Source organism: Pezoporus occidentalis, unplaced genomic scaffold, assembly GCF_034315485.1.
Source record: "Pezoporus occidentalis ecotype Australia unplaced genomic scaffold, CSIRO_AGI_Poc_V1 ctg168, whole genome shotgun sequence".
In the NCBI taxonomy this organism is placed as follows: Eukaryota; Metazoa; Chordata; class Aves; order Psittaciformes; family Psittacidae; genus Pezoporus; species Pezoporus occidentalis.
The window spans coordinates 182729-208456 of NW_026913510.1; the positions used below are offsets into that span (position 1 = coordinate 182729).

Sequence of the window (25728 nt, forward strand, 5' to 3'; positions counted from 1 at the left end):
TGACAGCACGAGGGCTGTTTTGCTTTTCCAGCAGGATAACAAACATCATTTCCCTGTTATCTGCAGGGGAGAGTGATCGCTCGGCGTGTTTGCTGGGGAGGAGTGAGGCAAGGTCAGCTCTGTGCCTCGGCTGGCGCTGGGTGCACGTGAGGCCAGGAAAGCAGTGTCAGCTCCATGGTGGTGTTCAAACTCATGTGTTCAGTAGAGATTTATCCTCGTTGTCAGAGTAGGTTGGCTGAACTAGGTTGGGGAGCACAGAGTTATGGATGTTATGGATGGCCATTGCTGCTCCTCTTGCCTCACTGGGGATGAAAAAGCATCCGCGCAGCCTCTTGCAGAGCCTTGTTCTCTTAAACCAAGCAAACCAATTTATTTCCTTTAACTTTTAGGGACTTTCTGCCTGCATTTACTAGAGGGCAGCGGTAGGGTGGGAATAGCAGGGAATGTTTAAGCAAAGTGAATTTGGGGAATTTGTAATTAAGCAACTTGATCCCAAGGGTTAATGTTTCCCTAACCAGGAGGACAAAGAATATCGCATGACCTAAAGCCCCAGTCACAACCCAGTGATGCCGCCCAGCTTGGGACTTACGTATTTACAGCAAATGCCTTATCTATAACTGGCATTGGAAGGGAAAAAGAGTAAATAAAGAATATCAGCAGTATTGTATCGCTGACTCTGTGACTCCCTGCAGACCTTGCCTGCCTGCTAATTATTAACTCCCACAAACAGAGCCACTGCAGGACTAAAATACGGTGGTATTTCTCACATTAAAAATGCCCAGTGACTGTCTGACTCTGCTTAAAGAAAGAAATGCCCACAGGTCTTCCTTAGCAACAACCCCGAGCTGCCTCCATTGCCCTTGCTGAAAACCCAGATGGGAAAGTTGCAGCAGAGCCCCATACAAAACCTGCAGTTCCCCCTTCAGGTCATCTTGTGATGCTGTTTTTGTGTTCTGCTGCCTTCCAGCTGCCTTTCTCTCACTGCGTTCTGTGGCTGGGCTGCATTCACAAGGTCCAACTGCTTGCTGGTTCTTGAAAGCAAATGGACTTTAAACCCAACCCCTTGCAATGGGTGCAAACAGTTCTGGAGTGTTTCCTGCAGTCTGCGAGCTCAGTCCCTCTACCTGTTAGAAGCTAAAAGGTTGGCTTTAATGTATGCAATGAAAGACAGGCTTCAAAACTGTGCTTTAATAAAGAAATACAAATGACAATCTAAAAACGCACTTTATTGGGCTGCTAATAATGACCGGCGGTGAGGGTGGAGGGGTGAGCAGTATAAGGAGCTCCTGGGAGGGGGCTTGGACACAGCCATCCTCTGTGCGTCCCAGAAATCACATAGAAGACATCTGGAGCATCCTCACTGGGAGCTCGCCCGTCCTCGCTGGGACCAGAGGACTTGGCAGTGAGCAGACCATCACCATTCAGCCTGGCACCCCAGCCCCTGCTCTGGTGAGCTCATGTTTTGTGTGTGTGTGTCTGGGAAATAAACGGGCAGGCACTGAGGAGTTAAAGTTTTGTATTCATGTCAGCAGAACAGACTCTTCCCTTCCCCTTCCCCTGCCCACCCCAGCCCCTCGCCCTCCCCAGCACCTGGCGATGCCCGGCCAGATCCACACTGGAGTAAGTCAGACACCCAGGAACCTGATTGACGCTGATGTCGCCAGGATGGGAACCTGGCCTCACAAATAACCTTTCCCCTTGAGTGGGAAACAAAACACACCCCCTTGGTTTGGTAACCTGCATGTATGTGCACACAGAGCTCTGTCCCCCCATCATTAGCAGATGTCTTGCATACGAACTGCATTACCTATAAAGTCTGCTTACTCCAAGCAAATGTTTCTCAATCTTTTCTTTTTACTTCAATTTGAAGTGAAAGGTACAGTATAGGATTCAAATGCTTTTGCATTACATGGGTTTCTGGCCACTTGAAAAACCCCACAGAAGAACAACTTCACAAACCTGAAACGCCCGCTGAATTGTTTTGCTGCATTCCATCCTGCCTGATGAACTTCCTTTTGATTTCCTTTCTTTTTGCTTGACATGGCACTTAACTGCTGCTTATTTATTGTTATTTATTTATTAAAAAAGAGTGAAATTCGCATCTCCTGTTTCAGCTCTCACTTCGTGTCAGTTATTTCTACCCTGTGGATGTGTTGCACAGGCAGGAACATCAGGACATTGCCCAACAGGCAGAACTAGCCCAAAGAAAGAAGCAAACCTGAAACGCCAAAGCATGACTTGGTGTTGTCCCAGCTCTTGCCTGCACCAAATTCTGGCTCCAGGGCTGCGGGCAGGAGACATCAGAGGTGACTGACAGAAGGATTCCTAAACCCAGATGTGTCACCGGCCTGCTCGCTGCCACCTCAATGGCACCTCTGACTTTTCTTTGGCTCAAAGATTTAACGTTAAGGCAAAAATAAGACACAGTGTAGAAGCTCCATCAAATCTTTGGCACAACAGCAACAACAACAACAACAAATTACTGTACACATGAGCTGAGAGGGTAACATTTCCCAATTAAGCAAAGGGAAAAGTGCTAAATAAATTGCACGTACTAAAAGGTGGCTGGCTTAACAACAATAAGAAGCATCCCTGTCCTTGTTTGGTTTTTGTTTCCTTCTTTTCCTTTTTTCCTTTCTGTTCCAGAGATTAAGAAAGTTCCTTCGCCAACTGTCAGCTCGAAAAGGGGTTTCAGCAAAAATGCTGCTTGCAGTCTTCATCTGGATCGTGCAACCTTTGCCAAGAACAGATGTAACTCTGGCTGGGAAGCTCTTCTGGATCCTCCCCTCCTTGTTATTACTCCTGGAAAGAGAAAGATGCACCATCAGAACAGTGAACACATGGTGTCCTGGTGGCTCCTTGCACCAACGATCACCATTGGGGTGTCCTTGGGGACCATTGGCCATGGGTATGAAGACCTTTAAGAGTTGGGCTTGCAGAGCAACCCCCTGTAGGTGCCGCAACAGTGGCCAGAGCCCACAGAGAGCAGAAGGACTAGCAAAGAGAGGGGTGAGGAAGGCTTAGGGTGGAAATACAAGGTGTGGGCTGCAGCTCCTGCCACAATTAGAAATGATGGCAAATACCTGCAGATTTTTGGGGTCTATTTTCAGCTTCAGAAGCCGATTTTAGAAAGCAAAGGGGATTTGTGCAGGAGATGGGGTTTATGTCTGTATTTTAGTTATCCCATTCACTATCCCGCATGTATGGCTTCTCAGCCTAAAGGACTGCAACCTGCTCCTTGTGTCTGTGATCCCACTGCAAGTCATGGCTGTGGCAGATGTACTGGGATAACAGGATTTGGCTAGAGAGTATTATTGCCACATCCATTGGAAAACACACAACTCCAAAGCACAGAAGCTCCAGGCAGGGAAAAACCTCATCTAAGTCCCTTTTAACATTAAAATAAGCTCTGTGAATACCCCACAAACAGTCGTTAGTGTAGTTCAAAACAGGGTAAAATCCTCAGGGCCTGCTCTTTCATGAGATCACATCTCTGTTGTCCAAACTGCCTTCATCACGTGGGCTCCTAAATCCTTCTTTAAGTAAGTTAGAACTAGAAACTTGGAAACGAGATCCCATTTGTGGAGTCCAACCACTGTTTCTCGCTTTTTGCCAGTGGATTTAAGAGCCCTTCAGGGTGCACTACAACCTCTGAAGGTCCTTTGGACACAGTCATCAATTCCCTGGATAGACCAGCCATCCTTCTGACAACCTCAGAAAGGTCAAACTCCTTAAAGCTTGGCCTGAAAAACATGTTTTCCTGAATCTGTTTTGTTTCTGTACTGCCTCTTCTTTTCTATTATTAGATACAGTAACATTAAGGTATAAAATATTACTGACTGATGCCTATTTTATGGTTTTATTTATTTGATTACTATCATTAGGGAGATCAACCACCACAGCTGATCATCCGTGCCAAGCTAAGGGGCAGAGAGGCCCAAAATCCACCTTGCCATCCCTTCCTGCACAGTACAGACCCTGGGAAGCACAGGATTTCCCCAGGACCATCAGGATTTCACTCAATAAGAGCTCCAAAAGGGCCTAGGTCAACCTCCATGCAAGAAATGCAGGTCACTGCTGGACCCTGGATCCTGGAGTTGGGGTCAACACATCTGGATACATGGAGGAGGTTTTGGCCATTCAAGTCTGCTGAAGGACAGGATGGAGCCATGGGCTGGCTGCATCCCAGCACATCCCAGCAATAACAAAGTCCCAGTGCAAATTGGTTCCTCTCCTGCGTAAGCAATAATGAACTCTTCACATCTGGCACACACCAAACCTGAAAACAGAGCTCATTATTGCAATTATTATCAATAAGGAGGCACCTCTGCTGACTGTAAGACACTACTTAGTGCTGTGTGAAGCAGGAGAACATATGAACTATTGCCCTCATTCACGGCTTTAATTGGGATTTGGGATTTTGAATAAATGAGGTTTAGATAGGAGAACAACAAACAGCCTTGTGTATTGCAAATGTTTCTGTTTCTGTTTGGAGACCCCTGAAATCATTTTCCAACAATAAATAACATATATTAATAAGCTGTAATAGAAAAAGTCAGTGCTTTAATTTATCCCACATGGAAAGAAATGTAAAAGAAGAAAAAGGAGGGAAGAAATGACCACTCTCATTAATATTAAAAGACAGTACAGAGACAAATCCCCCCTGTTCCCACCTGGAACAGCAGTCCTAGCAAGAAAAACCTTTTCCACGGCAGGAATGAACTACCCAGCAATAGCAGCCTTATGCCTTAAACCAAAGCCATCGGAATCACAAGGCGCCTGGTCCCCTCTCTTGTGCCTCTGGTGCTCTTTAAAGTGCTGAACAAATAGGACCTGAACTGCAGTTAACACCTCCTGCATTCATTCAGTGAGACCCTACCCTTTAGCTCAAGGTGCTCAATGCTGATAAAAAGCATTTTGGGAAGCAGGATGCATTTAGGAAGAGGAGCCTCAGTGGCAGGTCTCTGCTCTGAAGTCTTTGCAATTGGGGAAGATCATCCATGGAGGCGCAAGAGGGAATCTGTACAAACCAGCCAAGGGCGGGTAAGGGCAGCCATACCATACCTTCCAGGCAGATGAAATGGAAAGGGAATGGAGAAATCCCTCTGCAACACGAGATGGAGCTCAGCAGACCTTGCTAGCATGCTCAATGGGTCCCAGGGCTATGCCCAGTGCTGGCCATGGGTTATGTTAGGTGGGAACAGGCTCCTTTCTTTCCCCCTCCACCCTTTTCCACTCCAGCCAGGAGTGTTGAAGACAGATTTATTAACCAGGGTCTGCTTTAAACTAATAATATCAGAAGTCCCATGGCTCTTGAATTTGACAACTGGCCCAATGACCTTGGTGAGTTTGCAGCATCCCGGAGCATTTCAACCTCTATAAATCAAAGCACTTCTGGAATTGAGTCAGCCTTTGTTCCAGGGCTTCTCCTGTCTCTTCTACTCACATTTTCCTTTTGCTGTAGTTACCTGATATCTGTGGGGTGGATCTTACCCTATTCTTGGTAATACCCTCACTACAAAGGGAGCGGAGCCTACGCTGGGACCCTGTTCCATGCCCCAGCCTTTGCATGCTGCAATGTGGCTGCTCCAACACCCCTTTTAAATCAAAGAGGGTTTTGGGGTGCTGTCACACAACAGTGGGGTCCCACATCACACCCCTTTTGCAAGGAAAAGCTTTCAGCCCTTCTCTTTGGGGTACCGATGCTCAATCCCCAAATGGGCCAACACAGGGTGTGCAGTGCCCTCAGGGAAGCATGTAGCTGATGCTGCCTCCCTGCCCAGCATTGGATGAACACAGAATCACAGAACAGTTAGGGTTGGAAAGGGCTCTATCATGAGCCCTTAGCCTCACACTCATGTCCCATTTGCAATTGTTGTTTCAGATTGCAGGGACATATAAAACACAAAGAATAAGCACAGGAATCCGCTACAGCTCTTACACAACCTCACTATTGCCCCACCATCTTATTTTTAAGCAGGTCTGTTCCCCGGGTGTGGAATCCTTCAGGCAGCACAGGGCAGGGATAACCCATAGCCAGGCGGATCAGGCCCCCCCGGTAGGGATGCTGCCATCCCACTGTCCTGCAGGCAGACGGACGGCTCCAAAGCGGGACGCTGCTCTCCTGTGGTCCAGCTCCTCCCCGGGGCCCATGGAGCTGGCGGCCGTGGGGAAGCAGACTGGCTGGCTGCCCGCTCGCGCCTGCAAGTCCTAGCAGGGAAATGAAGCTATTTTTAAAGAGGAACCTCTGCTAAGTCGAACTGCAGGGAAAGGGAGCTCGAACCTCATTATCAGACCCCCCTCTCCCCACACAGGACGGGAAAGAAACGCCGTGCAGATCATCAAGACTTTTTTACTGTGCTGGCTCCAAATATGTTCTAATAATCAATATCAGATGATCAATAAGAGCAAGTCCCGGCAGCCAGGATCATCTGCTCAAGCCAGGGGGTGGGAGCTGTGGCTTTATCTCTGGGCTCTGTCTAAATAAATCACGAGCCATGATACCCTGTTAGTGAAAAAATATGCTCCAGGCGAACGGTTTCAGTGCCATACAAATCAAGCCTGCCACTTCCATTTCTCATCTATAACGTAAAACCTGGTCACTCCTGCAAGTAAATATGCCTCCAGAAAGCCCTCCTTTGAATTTTCCAACGGGAATAAGTGTTACCTACAGCGGGAGCTCTGCTTTTAGCAAAGTGGCAACGAGTCAGCATCAAGGCATGGCAGAACACCACAATAACTGTTTTATATAATGCAATAATTACATACATAGCGCGAGCCCTTTTAGCGCAACCAACAGAATGGCTTTTCATTCCATATACGCTCCTCTATCATTTAATTATCAGGGAATACATATGTATATATAAAGAGCATTTTTAATGTTTAATTCCTTGCGTCTGTGCGCATCCACACACACAGGCACCAACCCAAGAAACTAAATTCCAGCCGAAGACTTTTATTGAGCTCCAACTGCTTGCCTGTTATTCATAACCCAGTTTCCTCTCTCACAAAGAGACCTTTAGCATGGTTTGGGGTTTTTTTTTTCTTTGCAGTGTGTGTGTGTGTGTTATTTTTTTTCCCTTCTGCCTCGCTAACAGCTGCTCGCAGTGTTGTATCCTGAGTGATGATGAGGTTCTGAAAGTGTTTTTTTGGAACAGATGGCCAGGAGAGAGCTGGGGAATGTGCCAGCAGCGAGCTGGGGAATGCGCCAAGTCCTGCAGTGACTGAGTACTCCGGGTTCCAGCTCGCGTGCCTTTCCCCTGCCCTCTGCCCCAAGTGGCGCCAGCAGGACTTCCCAGCTCGCGCTCCGAACATCTGGAGTCTGCGACTGCCAGAAGAGCCTGGACGGGGGGAGGATGAGGAGGAAAAAATCCCTCACCCGTCGCTCCCTGCTCCGGCTTAGCTCCCATGGCCACGGCGATGTTGCTGCCTAGCACGGGGGCTAAGCAAAGGCAAACAGGGGAGAGGGGAAGGCAAAGAAAGTGAACCTCGCCATGAGAGACTGGGGTGGGCTTTTTAGCACCTGGGGAGGGGGGGGGGGTCTGTTCAGTGCTGGGGGTGTTTTATAAGGGTATTAGCAGTCGGATCCTGCTCTGTGAAGGGCTGTGGTTGTGCTGCCTGGATCCCGTGGGATGTGGGGGGCTGCGGCACACAGCTGTGCACCCACAAAAATACTGGTGTCTAGGGAGAGCACCCGGCCACGCACACTGATCCTACCCCAAGCCTTCGCGCTGCCTTCCTGCAGGGCACCAGAGTCTGGGTCTGCTGGGAAAAGGCTATAAAAGGAGAGTGTGCAAAAAGCAGGCTGGACCCAAACCCCCACAAAATCTGTGCGAGGCTTTCAGGCAACCTCCTGCCACTCAGGATCATGTCCCATGCAGAAACGGGGTACACCAGGGATGAAGAAACTTGAATGCCCCTTTCTGAGCCACATCCTTCCCCTTGTGCGTCCTCTGTGCTGCTGGAGGATACTCCTGGCTAGAGCCAAAGGCAGGTCCCCCCCTCTTCCCAGGACATCAGTGTGGCCCCAGCAGGGTTCAGGGCTCTGCTGAGGGTGCCACAACCCACATCTCCAATGTGGCACGACTCCTGCAAGCATGGTGAAGGGCAAAGCCTAATTCAGATCACTTGTATAATCAAGCCAAAGGAATCCTTAAAAAATGAAGACTATCATCAGAATTCACCACCCCCCATGCAGCTTTTGGTTTGAAAGGAAAAGGCATTTGAAGCCCTTCAATTACCCCCTTTGCTGCTTATAAATGAGATCTCCCATCACCAAACACCCTCGGTCAAGTCTCAGTTGCAACAACTAAAATCACCGTATAACTATAGTTAGGGCTGGAAGGGAGGGCTTTTTCTCCCCCTAGTCAAGTTTGAAAGGCTAAAGCCAACTTTTCTGTTTAACAAAATGGAGTGGAAAGAGGGGGAAAAACCACCCCTTTATGCTTCATATTGCAACAGCAAAGTCTGAACAACAACCTAACGTTAAGGACAACAGATAATCCGCCCTCAAAAACAAAGCAAAAGGAGACGCACGATCCAGCAAAGGCAACATCTGGAGCCCCTGCCTGCCAAAACAAACTCCAACCAGCTACTTTTTAGTGTGAAAAGCTCACAGTGCCACAGCACATTGCAATCAGGGAGCTGAGAGAGTGAGTGATAAAGGCAGAGACACAATAAAATGGAGATGACAGGAGATAAGGGTGCTGTGGACCCAGCGGTAGAGCTCAAGGAGCAGAGGTTTGTGCTCGGGCTTGCTGTGATTCTTTTTAAGAGAGATTAAAAAAGGAAACCCCTGAAACAACACCACCACAAACACAACAACCACCCCAAGGTCGGTAACTCGGAGGAACTGCTCAGTGAGCAGTGGTTTGGGAGAACTGTTTAAAAACACACACTGCTTAGTAAAAACGTGACTATTTCCAAATGAATGAGGGCACGGTGATTTGGGGCCAAGGCATTGCATCCTCATTCAGCTGCCCGTGTGAGACCCCCCAAGAGAGACCTGACATCATCACCTGACATCCAGAGCCTGGATCTTCCCTGCACAGCCATCCTGGATCTGTGACTTCCCTCCCTTGTGCTCATGATGCCACTGAGTTGCTTGGCTCAAGGAGAAAGGGAGATACCAAGATGAGTTCTCCCAGCACAGGCTTTGCATCCCCACTCCCACCTACCGGGAATTACTACTGGGTTTGGTACGTACCGTGTTTGGGTTCCTCATCAGCTGAGTGTGCTCTTGCAATCACCTGAGCAAATATAGCTGGAGATAAAATCACACCTATCAGCCAGGGGAATCCACAGAATGCCCTAAACTTGGATTTTCCCAAGCAGCAGAAGTACATTTGCAAGACACATTCCAGAAAGAAAAACAAGGCAGAGCAGGGACCAAGACCCTGCCTCAGGTACAAAGCCCAGCTTTCTTTTTTGGATAGGGCCTCTGGGGAAGGGTTAAGGTGGGTGTCCTTCAAGAACATGGAGATAAGGCAGATTTTGTCCTAGTGATGCTGTATCTGTGTGCCAGTGGTGGCCCATTGGGAGGCAGGATGTGCCTATTAGAGTTTCATTGCTCGAATGGGTTTGGGGCTTTTGTCCATGCATATGCTCCAGAGCAAACTTTAGAGAACAAATGCCATAAATGGAAGGCTTCTAATTCTTAATTTAATTTTTTTTTCATTAAGGATGGATCCAGCCCTAACCCTCAGATGTGAACTCTCTGGGATTTGGAGCCGTTTGAAATCTGGCTCTGTGTTTTGTCTTCAAGCTTGCTTTGGTTTACATAAGCCAGGATAATGAGTCTCAGCCCACTGGGCACTCAAAGCCTGAAGACCCACTCAGAAATCTACTGAAGCCCCCAAAGGAATGCTCATCCTCTTCTTCTCTTCCATCTTGACCTGGGGAGGTGACTCAAGACTCCACTAGCAATCTGCTGAAGCCCCAGGAAGGATGCTTGTCCTCTTCTATCTTGGCTTGGGGGGGACCCAAGACCCAACTCTCACCTTGCCCTAGGGTTAGTGGCATCACATCAGCGTCCCTAGGACACCACTGCTTGTGGCACTATGGACCCCACAATGAACCCCAAATTCTGGGCCCAGGAGCTCCACATGCACTTCCCAGTTTCACCTAGTGATGTTGGCTGTGGTCAAGCAGTGTTGCATCTCTGCCTGGCACTGCTGCCCCAGGGTCATAAATACAGGCCATGACAGTGAGAGGAAGCGCTAGAGAGTGTGCTATTGTGCTTATTTATAAACTAAATTGTTGTAGGATGAATTGTTGGGCTAAAGAGGACGAAAAGTGAGGAAACCTGCCCGAATTGGAGGCAGATCTTAATGACACTGGGGAAGGAGCCTGCTCCCCGGCTCAGCTGCCCATTCATCCATTAAAATCCTGCTGATTTATTATCCCGCCTGACAAGCAAGCTCAGAATGCAGGGGGAAGTTCAATTCAAGTTTACAAAACTCTTTTTGTCATAAAAGCCTGAACAAAGACATCAATCACTCCTTTAATTCACCCATGTCACTCTCCGAGAGGAAAACTGGCAGAGCACTCCGCTTCCTCCTCCTGCCGCTTGACGATGATTTCACCTAATTGGTTCAGTGTTAAGTAACCTAAAGGAATGTGGGGCATAATTAGATTTAACGTTGTTTCCTCAAGATACCCACATGTCCTTCAGGTCATACATCTTACTAATGTGTTTATACATACAACGTCTCCATTAGCTACTTTTTTGTTGTCGTCGGGGCGATTTTTCTCGGAGATAAGTGTTAGATTAAACAAAACAGAAAACACAGGAGGCGACCGTGTTTTTATGGGCTCCAAAAGGCAGCTCAAGGTTGGTTTGGTTTAACAAGTAACAGCCCCAAGATGACTCTAATAGGATCATGCTCATGTTTAAACACACGATGGGCCACTAACGAGAGGAAGAGCCCGGCGCAGAGGACAGGGAGGAGAGAAAAGCTTTTGATTAGAGAGGAATGCAGTTATTACAAGATCAGACAGATGGAGGAGAAAAAGCAAGAGGGAAAGGCAAGGGATGAAAAAACCCAGGAAATATCCAAGAGATTGGGAAAGGAAGGAACCCCCTTTGGATTCCTCCTTTTTTTTCCCCGCTTTTGTAACTTTTCCCGTTATTTGGGGGGCGTTGGGGGAGGCTGTAACATACCTTCCTTTTTTTAGATCTTCCTTCTGCTTGTAAGGTCCTAGTGCACTGCTCCACGCATTCAGAGAAGCTCATGTTACTGTGGTCAGCACTGTAATCCAGGTCTGCTAGTCTGGCCAGGGAAAGGATATAGTTACAGGCTATTCTCAAGATGGCCAGTTTGGACAACTTTTGACCATAAGAATAGCAGGGAACCTAGAAAGGGTAACAGGGAAAAAAAGAAGAATTAATTAAAAATTAGGACAGATAAACAAAATATCTTGCTTGAAGCATGGCAAAACAACTGTAGGTTATTTTCTTAGCAGTTTTTAACATAAATAGGAACTCCAGCGATAAAAGGCCATATGGTCCCAACAGGTTTTTAAGAAGAACTCCCCCACTGCTCTCCATGGGGATGAAAGCAGCACGAAGCCTCTTGATTTCAGCAGGGCAGTTCTGCTTAAAATGTGATGGCAGGATACGGCCTGGGATGTCTGCCTGCTGCTCAGGCTGCTTCTCAGAGGCCCTGTTTGTCTCAGGAATCTGCAATCCCCATGCCATCCAGTTATTCATCTTGAGTTACTTACTCCCTGCAAGTAGCTCCAATGCCATTGCAGGTCTTGCAGAATAAGGCACTAAGGGGGGGTATGAGCAAATATATCACAACCTGGTGTTTTTGTGCTCAAACAGCAGCAATCATGACTTCCAGCCCATGCAAAACCACAATGCTGTTGCAGGAGCAGGACCTGGTGGCTGTAATTCCTACCTGCCAAAACACCCCATCATGGTACCTCACCTCCCAGATCAGAGCCTGGTTCAGGGCTCTGGCCGTATCTGATGCAATTTATTTCTTTACCCTTGAAGGTTCCTAGTGTAATGTGAAGCATTCAAACAATTCCAACTAAACAGTGTGTGCCTAAATAACTGAGCAGCATACATTTCCTGCTGCACAGGGTTTGACTGCTTTCCCATCGTGACACACCAAAGCTCTACGTATAGGCTCAATTTTGCACACACAACTTCACCGTGTCCAGCTTAAAGAGGGATCTTCCTCTGAGTTCAATAGGCCCGGGGGCCTGCTTGCTAGTTTGCAAAATTGCTAAAGGTCATTCAGCCTTTAACGCACAGGGGCCTATCGCCTACGGGAAACTGGAGCCGGGCATTTATCTGAAATCCATCCTAGCCACTCGTGTTGTCTGACCGCCCGTCAATCCTAAGTTTTCATACTACATCAATCACCGGAATACCGCAGTGTCCCTCTACCATCTGCCTCCATACCAGTCTCCATCCTCCTCATCCCTCGAGGGTGTCAATAGGGTTGGAGAGTTTTTAATGCTTCTTGCCATGCCCATGCCTCAGCTTCTCTTTTCTCCAATATGCTCCTCAGGTATTCCGCCTGGCTCCAGCTAACCTCAGCTAGATGTGCCTTCCCCGTATCCCACAACCCATGATAGATGCTTTTTGCCCATGAATTTAGTCTGATAAGCTGAACCCCTGCCAATTTCGAGCACCCACAACATTCTTTTGCAAAGTTTGCTCATGTTGAACTTGGTTCCTACAGTCTTCACCTGAAGCCCCCCAGATCCTGCACCTGAATAGAGGACAATAGACTCATTCACCTCTATTGTAACACACATTTTTTGTCCTCCACCATCCCTTCAGCGTCTTTTCCAGGAGAAAAAGATCAAACCACCTTAGCAGATGGGTGTGTGGAACCATCCCTTATCTCTGATGGCCTTTGCTGCTCTTCCCTGAACTTTTGCTAGTCCTTTTGGAGCTGAGAGGATCAGAACAATGCATGGTATTCATGTTGTGGGTGCTCTGTGGATGCATCTATCTAATAGATGCTATGTCCTCCGTTTTGTTTAACAGTCCTTTATTCATAACTCCTGACCTGATTTGTGACCACCACCAGGCATTGACATGAGACTTCTGTTGAACCATCTATAGAAACCCTGATGTCTCTCTTCTCTGAGATACTGGTCAGCTCGGGGTCTGTCACTGCTTATGTGGAATCTGTTTTTTTCCCCATATGCATCACTTTATCTACATTGTATTTATTTAATCTGCCATATTATTATTACCTAGTCACTCACAGCCATAAAGTCCCTCTGCAATTCTTATCTCTGCTACCTTTAGCAAATAGCAGCACCTTTTGGTGGAGTATTGCCAGCAAACTTCCCATTGCACTGCTCACCCACCTTTCCAGGTCATTTGCAAACACACTCAGCAGCACAGCTCACACCGTTTCAGGCAGTGAGACTTCAGAGATCTCCAACCCAACTCCCTGCTTGAAGCAGCACTAAGATCAGAGTAAGACCCCAGTTTGTCTACTCATGAGTTCCCTCCCTGTGGGAACTAGCCCTTTTCCCCTTCCCCTCCATCCCTTGCCTGTCCACCAATCACTAACCCACACTCCTGTCCAAGATGCTCAGTTTCTTCAAGCACTCCTAGGGAGGAGCTCTGCCATAATGCTTATGGAAATCCAAAGCAACTACAATTGGTTGGATCATCCTTATTCACAGGGATTTTAACACTGTTAACACTATGGGCCAATTGGCTTGTATGCTACAGCCGAGGTGCCCACCAGTACCCAACCTTTCCAGAAGCAAGCCAAAAAGCCTCAAAGGGTCTTTTGTTTTATACATACAACGTGCTACTGATACCCCTGATGAGGCAATGCATCATAGAATAGTTTGGAAGGGACCTTTGGAGGTCACCTAGTCCAATCCCTCCCTGCAATGAGCAGGGAATCTATTTATTCCCTGGGAATACCCAGTGTCACTGCTGCATTTTCCTCAGGTGGCAGCTGCACAAAGCAAAAACTCTGCTGGTAACACCAACCCAAAAGGAACAGAGCCACTTCCATGTCCCTCCTGCTGGAAACATCACTATGTACCCCATGGGATTCAAGATACACCCTGTAAGACCCTCTTTCCAAAGCTGGCAGTCAAGGAAAAGGCAAGGCTCAGTGCTGTCCCCATCTCTCTATAGTGAATCAGTGGGGTGGCTGGAAATGGCTGGAGTCCATTTCCATGGACATGCTGGAAAAGGGCACAAAGGGCCCCCTTTTGACAGACAAAATCTCTCTCTAAATCCTCATCTTCACTTCTTCCGCAGCACGATGTGCGCACCAACTGTGCTTGCCCTCAGACCGTAATACCTGGCCCCCAGATGCAACAAACTGAGAGTTATTTTGAAAGCAAGAGCTCCAGGCCGCAGAAACTCCCAGTGTAACAGTGGAGATCCCAGATCAAACAGCAGCGTGAAAAGAACAAAGCAAGATGGAAACTGAAATGGAAGAATTCAGTGAAATGTGGGAATAATTTCAGAATTAGAGCAAGAAGGAAGTTAAATCGAGTGGAAGGAAAATAGACCACGAAATCCTTGAGGCTGATGCACAGACGCTGTCCAGTTACAACACAAGAAGGCAAAAGTCTTTTTTTCCTCATCTGTTTTGCTCTTTTTTTGTGTGTGTTATAAAAAAACCACCCCAAAACAACCCAAAACCAAGAAGAAGGAACAAAATAAAACACAAACTGTTCTGTAGGACGTTTGCTACTAATTGTGAGAAAGATCTCAGTGCTAACACAGCTGACAAAGCCCTTGACTGGGAAGACACAACACTCTTCCAACATGCTCCAGCAAAGTCCAAACTGGAGCTGCCCCATGCATCCATGGGCAGAGGTTCACCTTGAGCAGCTCAGATAGCATCGTGATGGGTGCGGGGCACCGACATTAAGAGATAAGAGTTTTGCCATGGTTACAGTGTTAGAATAACTATTTCATCTGAACCCTCCCTGTCTTGGCTCAGCTCCTGCCATTTTAATGTTTCCTTTTGAATTAAACATGGGAAATTGAGAGAGGAATGAGCCACTTAGTTCAGATCCAGATCCAAAGCTTCCCCAAGTGGGGGGGTGGTGTAAGAAAGTGAACTTTGATTTTATCCCTTCTTTACTATAAAGCCAATAGGGAAGAGGATATAGATCTGCACAAGCAGTGAAGGGTATCGATGACACACCTGGATGCCAAGAGTCTTCAACATCCAACCCAAACCAAAGCAAGCATCTCAGAAATAGGAAAAATGCCTGATGCTGGTGTGGCCACGCACGTGTAACCCTCCCAGCTTCCATGGTACACAGATTTTCATCACGAGGTAATGTGAGCAGGCATCCATCGCACTCCTGATGAGTACCAAGCCCTTTCCTTCCACCACCTTCTTGCTCATCACACCTGAAATGAACAGACACCAGTGCTTTGGTGGGAGAGCTGTGAAGACAGGGGCTGAGCAGATCCATTCAGAGCCCAAGGGAAACAGGGTAGAGCTCAAGTTCCCATGCAGTTAATGACAATCCCTTATCTGACCCCACTGTTTTCTGCCGAGCGGCAGCGCAGCTCACCATCTATCCTGCAATATTTGCAGTGATTAAAAGGAATTAGGAAGGAACTGCAACTGAAATTTCACACTGATCCGAAGGAATGCAGCTGTCTGCTAGAAAGCAAAGCATACGGGCACCATCCTCAGCGTTGGGAGATCAGTATAATAGTGGGCTGGGACCAGCAGCAGCTAGGGCTTCAGCCAAAGGATGTCTGTTGGTTGTGTCTGAGAAGGGCTCTGCAGAGTCTCACCCGTCTTATCAGTGATCCCCAGGCTGGCAGGGGCTGAAGATGAATGCTCTTGAGATGTATTCCTGTGCAGAAGAGTCCTTCTTTGGTAGGAAGGCAGAACGGGATGTGACCTAGCAGGTCTTTTCTATCCTTGCCATTTGTGATTCAGAGGCAGCGCCCTTGGAAGACTGAAGATGCTCCCTTGAAGTTCATGGGAAGACTGCTGCACACTTGACTGAAGCAGCGCTCAGCCCACAGCCAGCCCTCTCGAGGGTCACTGTTATCCACTAGTGACATGGTCTTGGGGTTTATTCACACCAGGACACAGGAAAGAAGACAGTGGGATAAGGCTGGGGAACAACTAGAGAAAAAGATGGCTGAGAGGGTAAAATAACCACCCTGGCCATGCAAGGATGCAGGGTATGTTCACCATGACGGGTCCATGGGGAACAACCAGGGGCATACCATGGACTTTAGAAGCATTAAGCCAATTCGCACCACTGAGCTGTTGGCTGGGTAGCTCTGTCTTTATCAGTAAGACACAATTTCTATGTCCACTCTGCCTGAGTATGTTGGAAGAAAGAAGAGTGTTGGGTGCTGGGGGTCCAGACCTCTCTGTTGCTGGAAACAGGACTTTGCAGCACAGACTTGCACAGATCCCTTCCACATGAAGGTCACATAGGGCAGAATAGGCCCTCCTGGGTAAAGCAGGGAAGACGGGGTGGCTCCAAGACAGAGAAACGCCTGTGTTTGCGACACAGCATAAGCTAAGCCCTCCTGAGAACTAGCTCCTCCCCAACATGCCGTATTTAAGCTGCTGAATTTACCTGTCTGCTAATCCATCTGGTTTATTTTTATGCTGGGAGTTAAAACACATCAGCCTCCCCTCTTGGGAGAGCATCTGGCTGCCTCTTCCCTGCGTCTGAACACCATAGAACTGCACTGTCTCATTGTCTGTGCTGTGCCTCCTGCCAAAAATGTTTCCAGAAGGTTCATACAAATGTCCAGTGCTTAATAGTTCTGGCTCTCATACATCTCTCCTTCCACTCCAGAGTGAGTCAGATGTTTCCTGGGGTTAAGGCACCGCAGGGGAAAGGCAACAGGGCTGCTGGTGTTTCCTGTGCACAGGGGAAACCTTCCTCTCACCACCTAAGGTATCTCCATGGCTGGTGTATGAACTACTGTGTGGAGAAGGGGAAGTTGTGGATGCCCCATCACTGGACATGATAAGGGCTAGATGGGGCTTAGAGCAACCTAGTCTAGTGAAAGATGTCCCTGCCCATAGTGTGGGGTTGGAACTGGATGAGCTTTAAGGGTCCCTTCCAACTCAAACCAGTCTGTGATTCTATCAGCCTGAAGGCCTTGTCCAGAAGATCATTGTCTGTGTTAACATTGTGGAGTGTGTTTGGGAAGGGTTTGGATCCAGCCGTTTTCTTTCCACCCAGTTCTGGATGGAGAAGTTCCTACTTCTGAAGTTCCTACCTCTTGGGGGACCCACTGGTTGATGGGCTAGTTGGTGTGTTCAGATTCACCAGCAAGGGACTTGGCTTCCCTACCTTGCTCCTTACAGCTACACACCCCGAGTCTTCCTAACATCAAGGATGGGACATGATGATTTACACACTTTTGTTTGATGGGAAAGCCTGCAAGCGTTACTGGGATGTCCTTTCCCAGTCCTGCCAGACCCCTTCAGTACAGTTGGTTACCAGTGAGTGGATATGGTGGTTGCAGTAATGGCATCATGGCATCCATGGCGTGACTGAACTTAGGACCCAGAAGAACCACAATGAGCCACCAAGCAACTTGCAGCTTAGCTGCCTGCAATACTACTCCCAGAAGCTGCTGAATGGCCCTGGTCCCCAAACACCCTTCCTCCTGCCCATGGCACAGCAGCAGTCAGCTTCCACCGATGGCTCCTCCATGCCACTGGTGCTCACTACACCAAACTGGACCTCTGGGGCAGCACAACACGGGTTTGAGCCCAGCAAGGCCAGATCCTGCTTTGTGGATGTGCTTCATCTTCAGCTAGATGCTCAGAGCCCTGTTCAACCTGGCCTTGAACACTGCTAGGGATGAGGCATCTACCACCTCTCTGGGCAACTTGTGCTAGTGCCTCACCACCCCCATAGTAAAGAATTTCTTCCTTATATCTAGTCTAAATCTACCTTCTTTTAGTTTAAACCATTACTCCTTGTCCTATCACAACAAGCCCTACTAAAAGGTCCCTCCCCATCTTTCTTATAAGCTCCTGTAAGTACTGAAAGTCTGCAATGAGGTCTCCCTGAAGCCTTCTCTTCTCCAGGCTGAACAAGCCCAGCTCTCTCAGCCTTTCCTCATAGCAGAGGTGCTCCATCCCTCTGATCACTTGTGTGGCCCTCACTCCTCTGGACCCTCTCCAACAGCTCCATGTCTTTCCCATGCTGAGGTCTCCAGAGCTGGATGCAGTACTCCAGGTGGGGTCTCACCAGAACAGAGTTGAGGGGCACAATCACCTCCCTCAACCATCACTGTGCCAGTTGCTCCTCTATTCCTGCCAGCGATAGCAGCTATTTCATACCAGGGGCATGTGGGGCTTTTGTTTCTCTGCCACCAGGCTGCAGCGGTGGGAAGGGGCAGCCCTGCTCTAGCCAAGCAATCACAGCAGCTTCAAAGCAAGCCTCATCCCTGCCTCGCCACAGGCAGCAGAGCATCCAGCCAGGGACCAAACCTAGCTTCCAAATGCCAACAGGAACAAAAGCAGCATCGCTCAGGCAGGAGCACTAGTCCCGACCCAGGCGCCTTTGCCTCTTGGGTGGGTCCAGGCTGTCAAATAACCTAGCTCCCGGTTCCCTCCCAGCTCCTGGCTCCCCCATCGCTCACATTGCAAAAACATGAGTTCACTCCTTGGAGCGAATGAATTGGCTTCCTCCAAACAAAACCTAGGTGTGGTGCTGGGTGAGTTCACCCCAGGGATCTCTTCCAAATGGCAGTCTGGTTAATGCTGCCCCAGCACTGGCTCTGCTCCATTTTGGACAGTCCTCCTGCACTATCCCCGGACGTTTTGCACCGTCAAAGCCTCCTGCAGATCCTCGGGGCATGCAACACACACTCTCAGTATCATGCATGAAAAATACCACGTTGCTGGGCTGCAGCAAAGCTCTTATTGCAGGCTCTTTGAACCAGCTCCCAGAATAAATCACTACACAAAGGGCTACTGCAGTATCACAGGAGAAACCCCAGGGCATCTCCTCTAGAAGGGGCTACCCTCAAGCACTATAGTGGGGAAACACTTTGAGTGACACTTTAGTAGTGGTCACCATATCTGAGGTCCGATGGGTCCAATTCACCTGGGGTATAGGACAACAAGCTCCACTGTAGCTAGTGGCATTACACCAGTTTTGTCTTGGTGTTCTTTAGTCACCAGCCACTGCTGGACACCACAGGGGTTTCCGCTCCCTTTCTATCACTGCTTAGACTCAGGAGCTGCCCCAAGCCCAGCTCAAGGAGCTCAACTCTCCTGCAGCACAGACATGGCTCTGCTTGCATCCCCGCATCCCTGCTTGCCACAAGGGACAGTGCAAACTGGGACCGGGGTGGGATATATCACTTTGTGAACACACATGGCATGGACCCAAGGAGGTGCAGGAAGGGAAACAAAGAGCCTGAGGGAATCTGCTGTGAGCTACCATAAAGTGTCCCACCTCCCCACCACAGCCCGGAGAGGAATTTGAGAGCGGATTAAGGCAGGGAGCGGAGGCTTGATTCAAAGCCCGACGGAGAAAAGCAGGCTCTTTCCTCTGATTTCAGCAGGAGCCGTAAGAAAACACAGAGGTTAACTCGGGGTGGCTGCAGCAGGCACAGCAAATACCTCCTGACAGGAGCGGGATTTGTAGCAGAGGATAAAATCAGTTAGGCAGTGGCCAGGGGAGCAAACAAACCCCATTCTTGGTGACACACAGGCATTGTTTTCAGGATTTTTGTCCTTTTGTCTGGTTTCTCCCTTATTTTCTCTCCCCTCGTGTTGCCTCGGGCCAGTATTTTGTCATCTTCTTTAGCTGTTAAACCACAGTGCCACTCAGTTCTTCCCCAGCCAGGCTCTAAATAATCCTAAGCATCACTCTGGGCTAGCTGAAACCACCGAGATGCTCCAGTTAACACTGTGCTGTTTGATGACGACGTACAGCGGTGGCACCACGCATTGTAAGCAACACGTGGAGGATGCTCCAACTCTCCTGAAGCCCAGCAGCATCTCTCCAACTGCCACCGTGGAGCAGAGCCAAACCTTCCTGCTGTCACCCCCAAGGAGCTCACTGGGAGGTTGGTCTGAAGGAGCTGTGTTTGAAGGCATCATAGGGCTTCCTGCTGGTGGGATCATGGGGGGATGAATCACTGGGAAGAGGGCTGGGAGATGTCAGCAGGTGATGGAGAAAAGCTCTCAGTCTTCCCACCACGCAGTAAGGACACTGGTCACATACAGTGTCCCGTCTGCAGAGGTGACAAACCACAGCCACCTTTGGGATGACACGCAAAGAGGACAAGCACGTAATGTGGCATTCCCAGAATAGTCACAGCCTCCACTGGCTTGTGGCTAAGGGACTGCTCAAGGTTTGTCCCTTCGAACCCCTGCAGACAGCTTGCCCTAATGCCACCCCACAGCAATGCAACCTTCTCCCATGGCCTTGAGGCTGCTGCTCTTGATGTCCCACCATGCTCCCAGCGAGAGCGAGCTGGGTCTTCTCTGCACCGATTTAACACCAAGCCACAGCAGCCACGTGCATGCCAGCAGCAAAGAGTGAAAAGATGCTGGTGTGGGGGAAAAAAACTCTACTCCAGCAGCTAAAAAGCCCTCTAAAACCCTAAAATATCCCCTGAACCCACATGAGTGCAGAGAGCGAGGCTGTCAGCTGCTAAGGCTGAGAGAGCCCTGGTAATGCAGTGGTGAAAAGATTTAGAGGAAAGTCAATATACTTCAAGGGAAAATAAATGTCTGTGGACACATTTGCTCCAGGCGCAGACTCGAGCTCGCTGTGGCTTCATGCTTTGCTGTCTTGAGGAGGAGCTGGACAGCAGTGCTCCATAGAGAAACCAGATGTGCAAGAGTAGGCAGGCTCCAGATGAGGAAGGCTGCTGTGGTTGTCTCTGTCCACCGAGGGACAGTTTGCTGCCACCTTAGGGTCTGTCAGCCCAGCTGAGGAGCTCAATCACAACCCCTGTGAGTGCTATGGGTTGGTGGGAGCTGGCTTGCTTGGGTGCCCACTGCAGCCTAACGGAGAAGAGCACTATCTCCTCCTGGCCAAGGCCTCCAGGAGCAAACTGGTGGCTAAGTCAATGCTGTAATAACTGCGCAGATGGCTCTGTTTCACACTTGGGATGTACTGGAGTAAGCAACCCTTGTTGCCAAAAGGAATTTGCAAACAAAGAACGGAGCCAGTGTTGCTGGCAACCATGACCCAGTCTGGGTAGCAGTTGCTTTGCAGATGTGCAGTGGTGGCATCGCATCTTGTTTCCTCCGAAAAGTTGCACCACTTCATGAACTGGAACATCCACAAAGGCACTTCAGATGGAGGAGGAGATGACCCTTGGGCTCTTGTGAACTCATTGCTGCATCTCTTCATCAGAGATGTTTGGGTTCATTGACCACCCACAATGGCAAAGAGAGGAAGAGAAAAATGACAACGCACCACGTCACTTATGGGAGGTCCAGGCGCAGCTGGGACAGTTCAGCTGGACAGCAAGAACTCACTGACCAGCACTTACCAGAGCATCTGAGGGCAGACCAGTGCTCCAGGTAGGAGCTGCCCAGTTATGGGGACCAGAGCAGCACCCAGGAGGTACACCTAGAAAGGCAGCAGCAGAGGGACAGCAGAGTATAGCAGAAGTATCTCCACCATGTCAAAAAGCCGGTGAGTGTTTCCCATGGGGAACGACTCTATTATCCCCAGTGGAAGGATCACAGGGACAAATGATGCTCTGGATTGAGCAGGGGAAACCTCTTCCAGACGGAGCACTTACAAGTGCCAAGATTAAGAGGAAGGAGCTGTATCTCAGGAGCATCTACCCTTGAGTCCCACTTCAGTGTTACAGACCTATGGTGAAGGCAGCAGCTCAATACAGAGAGAAGGAGAGAAACCCTCATTCCAAGTGGCCATAACACCAAAGGGCAAGCACTACAGCAATGACACATCTCTCCCAACAGCAGCCAGCTTCCCGTCTACCTCCCACCTCTGAGGTGGCCCTGGCCTTGGAGGCGAGCCGGGGACAGCTTAGCGCTCAGGGACATGGCTGGATTAGTCTCTCTGGTATGAAACAACTGTGGTTGGCTCTTCCTCCATCAAGAACTGGGGAAGAAAAAGGAAAACAACACCCCTTCCTGCCATCTGGATTGCTAGACGACACAAGCCGAAACATGTGTGCCATATGTACACAGCTGCGCAGCGCAGGGATGCCGCTGTCAGCCCATCTGCCCCGCACGCTGCGTGCCAGTCACTCACCCTGGGGTGGGCTGCCGAGATGGGGAGGGTGCCCTGCATGGCTTCCCCTTCTCCTCCTCCTCACCAGGCATGGATGGGCTCCTTTCCTACAAGCACTAGGGTTTTATCCCATGCATACCAGCAAGGGTGGGCATCTCCAGTCCCACGCATCCAAACAGGGTGGGGAAGGGGATGATAACTGCATGGGTGCTGGGTACCGGTGGTTGAGTAGGGCTCCACATCCAGCACCCAACCCCTTCCCAAAGGGGCTGGAGCCGGCTGTGTGCAAGCACTGCGCTCTCCCGTGCTCCTCTCCCGCCTGTCTGCAGGGAGGTATCAGTTTCAGTGCCTCAGGAAAAGCCTCCCAGCTGCTTAAGGGCCTGATACATGATGACAAGGAGGGGACGGAGGACTAACTGAGGAACAAGTAAACCAAGGTCTGTGGCTGTTGCCACACGGGGGTTGCCTCCCGCATGGGGAGGCATGCCCCCTGCTCAGGGATGTGAAAAGCTAATGCTTACCCAAAGCAAAAGAAAGATTCCCTATTGCATTTCCCTCCTCAAACACACCTCTCCACGCCCCTGCTTCTCGCTGGACATGACCGAATGCAACGTCCTCTCATCTGATCCGATCCAAACCGCTCCTCACAGACCCCTTCCGCCAGCACCGGTGCGAATGATTTGAGTGACAAGCCAGCGCCGTGCGTATGTTCCATGAAGCTGACTGTCACCTGATGTCACGTACAGCACCAAGCACGCCGCTGGCAGCCCAACAAGAAATGAATGCAAATGTCATCCAATGATGGTGGGGACAGCCAGCCCACCCCTCAGCAAATTGCTAAGAAGACCTCGCAGCAAGCGTTTCCCAGAGAATGATTCCTTTCTCTCTGCAGCGTGAATACAGCTCTGCCTGTATGCTCCTGTGCTGACCCTGGAGAACGGCTTTCATGGGAAGAGAGGACAGCAACTTGTTCTCCAGGCTCTTTGTGCTCCCAGCTGAGTCCAAGGCTGAAATGATTTATGAAGGCAGGGCCAAGGCCAGGAATCTGAGGCTTTTCAAGAGTTGCCCATTTCCCAAAAGAGTGCTGCTTTAATTTGTTGCTTGCCTGACTTCTGCTTGAGGCTCAGCCTGGAACAGGATTGCCAGTGATTTGGGAAATCAGTGCTACTTCCCCTTGCGGTTTTGGTGGTGTAGATGTCTGTCCATGGAGAATTAGGCTGACACTTCCAAGCGTGTTACACAGTCGCCAAACAACCAAGATATGGAAGCAGCTTAAAGAAACAAGATATATCAAGTCTGGAGTTTGCATCTACAAGGGACAGCCTCTCAGCACCAGAGGGACAGCATCCAGCGTGGGCTGGATTACCGTGATTATAACAGAAGCTGTCAGATCCCACCACCGTGCGGTGATTTAAAATGCTCTGATTTAGATGCTCGTTGGCAATTCCCTTCTGACATACAGTCCTAGTCTTAGCTGAGGTTGGGGCTGGAAGTCTGTTTGCAGCAGATGACAGGGAAGGATTAACTCTTGGGGTGCAGCTACCCAACACACAGCAGTCAATGAGAGGGGCATCATGCAGGAGATAGGAACAAGCAGAGCTCCTCTAAGCAGGAATCAGGATTGAGTCTTAAGGTCCCCTAGGGAATGGGTTGGATAAGTAATGTCTGAAAGATGGTAGCCAAAAGTCTGAGTGTGTGAGCCCCCTGCTAGCAAAGCGTGCTGCTCCCACTGGGCTGGAGGGACCATCCTGGGAGAGGTGATGCTCAGCATCACTCACCATTAGATCCATTTGCAGCTCACAGCCTCCAAGCCCTGTGCACCTCCTCCTGTCTACACACCTGGGATAGTCCCACCAGCATACTGGAAAGGCAGAAAAGCTGGGACAGCTGGGCTTGCATAGTGTGACAGCACATCTTTGTCAGTGAGCTGTTACAGGGTGCCTACACACAGAAGGAAGCACAGGGCTGATGACAGTGGCCAGGGCACTCATTTATCCTTCTGGAAAAGATACAAGAACCTTGTGGCTTCTCCAGATCAAACCTCACCTTCCATAAAGGTAGGAAGGTGAGGGAGGGATTTTGTCCAGAACCTTCATTTACCTTTCAGGAGGTTCACCCTGCCAGTGAGAACACATCTATTACCCTTCACAGGAGACCACAAGCATTTTCAAGACCTCTCAACAAGGAAGCCCAGCACCACACATACTTCAAGCACACACTACTGTAAAAACCTTGGGAAACTAACTGGGACCACAACTGAACTCTGCTATCCCGAGCAGACAGAGGACACACAGAAAGTTTCAGAGGTGGCCGCAGGAACCTCAAAGACCCTGACACAAAAGTCAACAGGACTTTGCTACTGCCCAAATTCCAGGTGATCCCCTTGAGCGAGCCCACCCCAGCAGCAGAGCTGCAAGTACACGTGCTCTCGGTACCAGAGCATCACCCAGCTCGCGGCGTGGCCAAGTGCCTCTCTGCACCCGCTGTTTTCACTCGGAGGGCTTTCTCTGTTCCGTTTTCATTTCCCACCCCTCCATGCAGTTCTCTCTCCGGGATGATGGGGGGGAAGTCCGAAAGTTCCTAACTGCGAGCAAATTAAAAGCCCTTATTTATTTATCTTGAGTGTTAGCATACTTGCAGGGCTGGTACTTCCAGGCATTTTGAACCGACTTCCCCTTCTGTCAGGCGTCCACTCCGGACTCCTGCCTTTAACCCACGCTGACCTCAGCGCAGAGCAGCCGCCGACAGGGAACGCGGGGCGGAAGGCGGTGGTGGGCGGGGGTGTGTGTGTGTGTGTGCTATTTGCCCAGCGATGCCCTTCGCCATCCGCGCACCCTTTACGCGCCCGTCCCGCGGGGGTGCGGGCGGCAGGTACCTGCTTGCGCAGCGCCTCGAAGGCGGCGCTGATGGTGTGGACGCGGGTCCTCTCCCGGGCGTTGGCCAACAACCGCCGCGTCTGCTGCAGGGCTTTGATCTCCGGAGAGACTCCGGACGCCTCGCCCGGCCGCGGGCGCGGGGAGGCGGCGGGCGGCGGCGGCGGCGGCGGCTGCTGCGGTGGCGGCGGCGGCGGGGCGGCGGGGAAGGCGCTGGCGGCGATCGCGGCGCTGCGCGGCTGCCAGGCGGGCGGCGGTGCGGCGGGGGGCGGCGCGGGGTGGCTGTGGTTGTGGTGCGGGGCGCGGAGCCCCGTCCTCCTCCCGCTGAGCACTTTGAGCTCCACGCGGAAACTTTTGCAGCCGTGCTTGCGCCGCAGCCGCCGCAGCCCCCCCAGCTCGGCGGGGCACAGGCGCGGCCAGGGCTCGCCTTCGGTCAGCGGCGTGCTCCGCATGGCGCGGAGCGCTCAGCGCCGCCCGCTCGGCCGCTCCGCTGCTGCTGTTGCTGCCGCCTCGCTGCTGCCCATCTGCGCCGCAGCGGGCTCCGTCCGTGTGTCCGTGCGTCCGCGGCTCCCAGCGCCGGCAGCCGGCCCGCCGCGCCGATGAGCGGCTTTAAAGAAACAGGAAGGCTGGGCTTCTTTTTTTTTTTTTTTTTTTTTCTCTC

At 50.2% G+C, this 25728-nt stretch overlaps 1 protein-coding gene across 3 annotated transcripts; it reads right to left on the bottom strand.

The window, feature by feature from the left end:
- Positions 1 to 1205: 1205 nt before the first annotated feature.
- ATOH8 (atonal bHLH transcription factor 8) lies at positions 1206 to 25728 on the bottom strand. Of its 3 annotated transcripts, none has more exons than XM_062613524.1 (3): positions 25070 to 25715; positions 11162 to 11353; positions 1206 to 2802 (listed from the first exon to the last, which is right to left on the bottom strand). In XM_062613524.1, the coding sequence occupies exons 1-3, from the start codon at positions 25517 to 25519 to the stop codon at positions 2797 to 2799; spliced, it is 648 nt and encodes a 215-aa protein (XP_062469508.1). In that variant the 5' UTR covers positions 25520 to 25715; the 3' UTR covers positions 1206 to 2796. The 3 variants fall into 3 exon arrangements, with proteins under 3 accessions (XP_062469508.1, XP_062469507.1, XP_062469509.1); XM_062613523.1 differs by lacking the exon at positions 1206 to 2802 and adding an exon at positions 8205 to 10607 and having other exon boundaries at positions 25070 to 25717; XM_062613525.1 differs by lacking the exons at positions 1206 to 2802; positions 11162 to 11353 and adding an exon at positions 23624 to 24135 and having other exon boundaries at positions 25070 to 25728.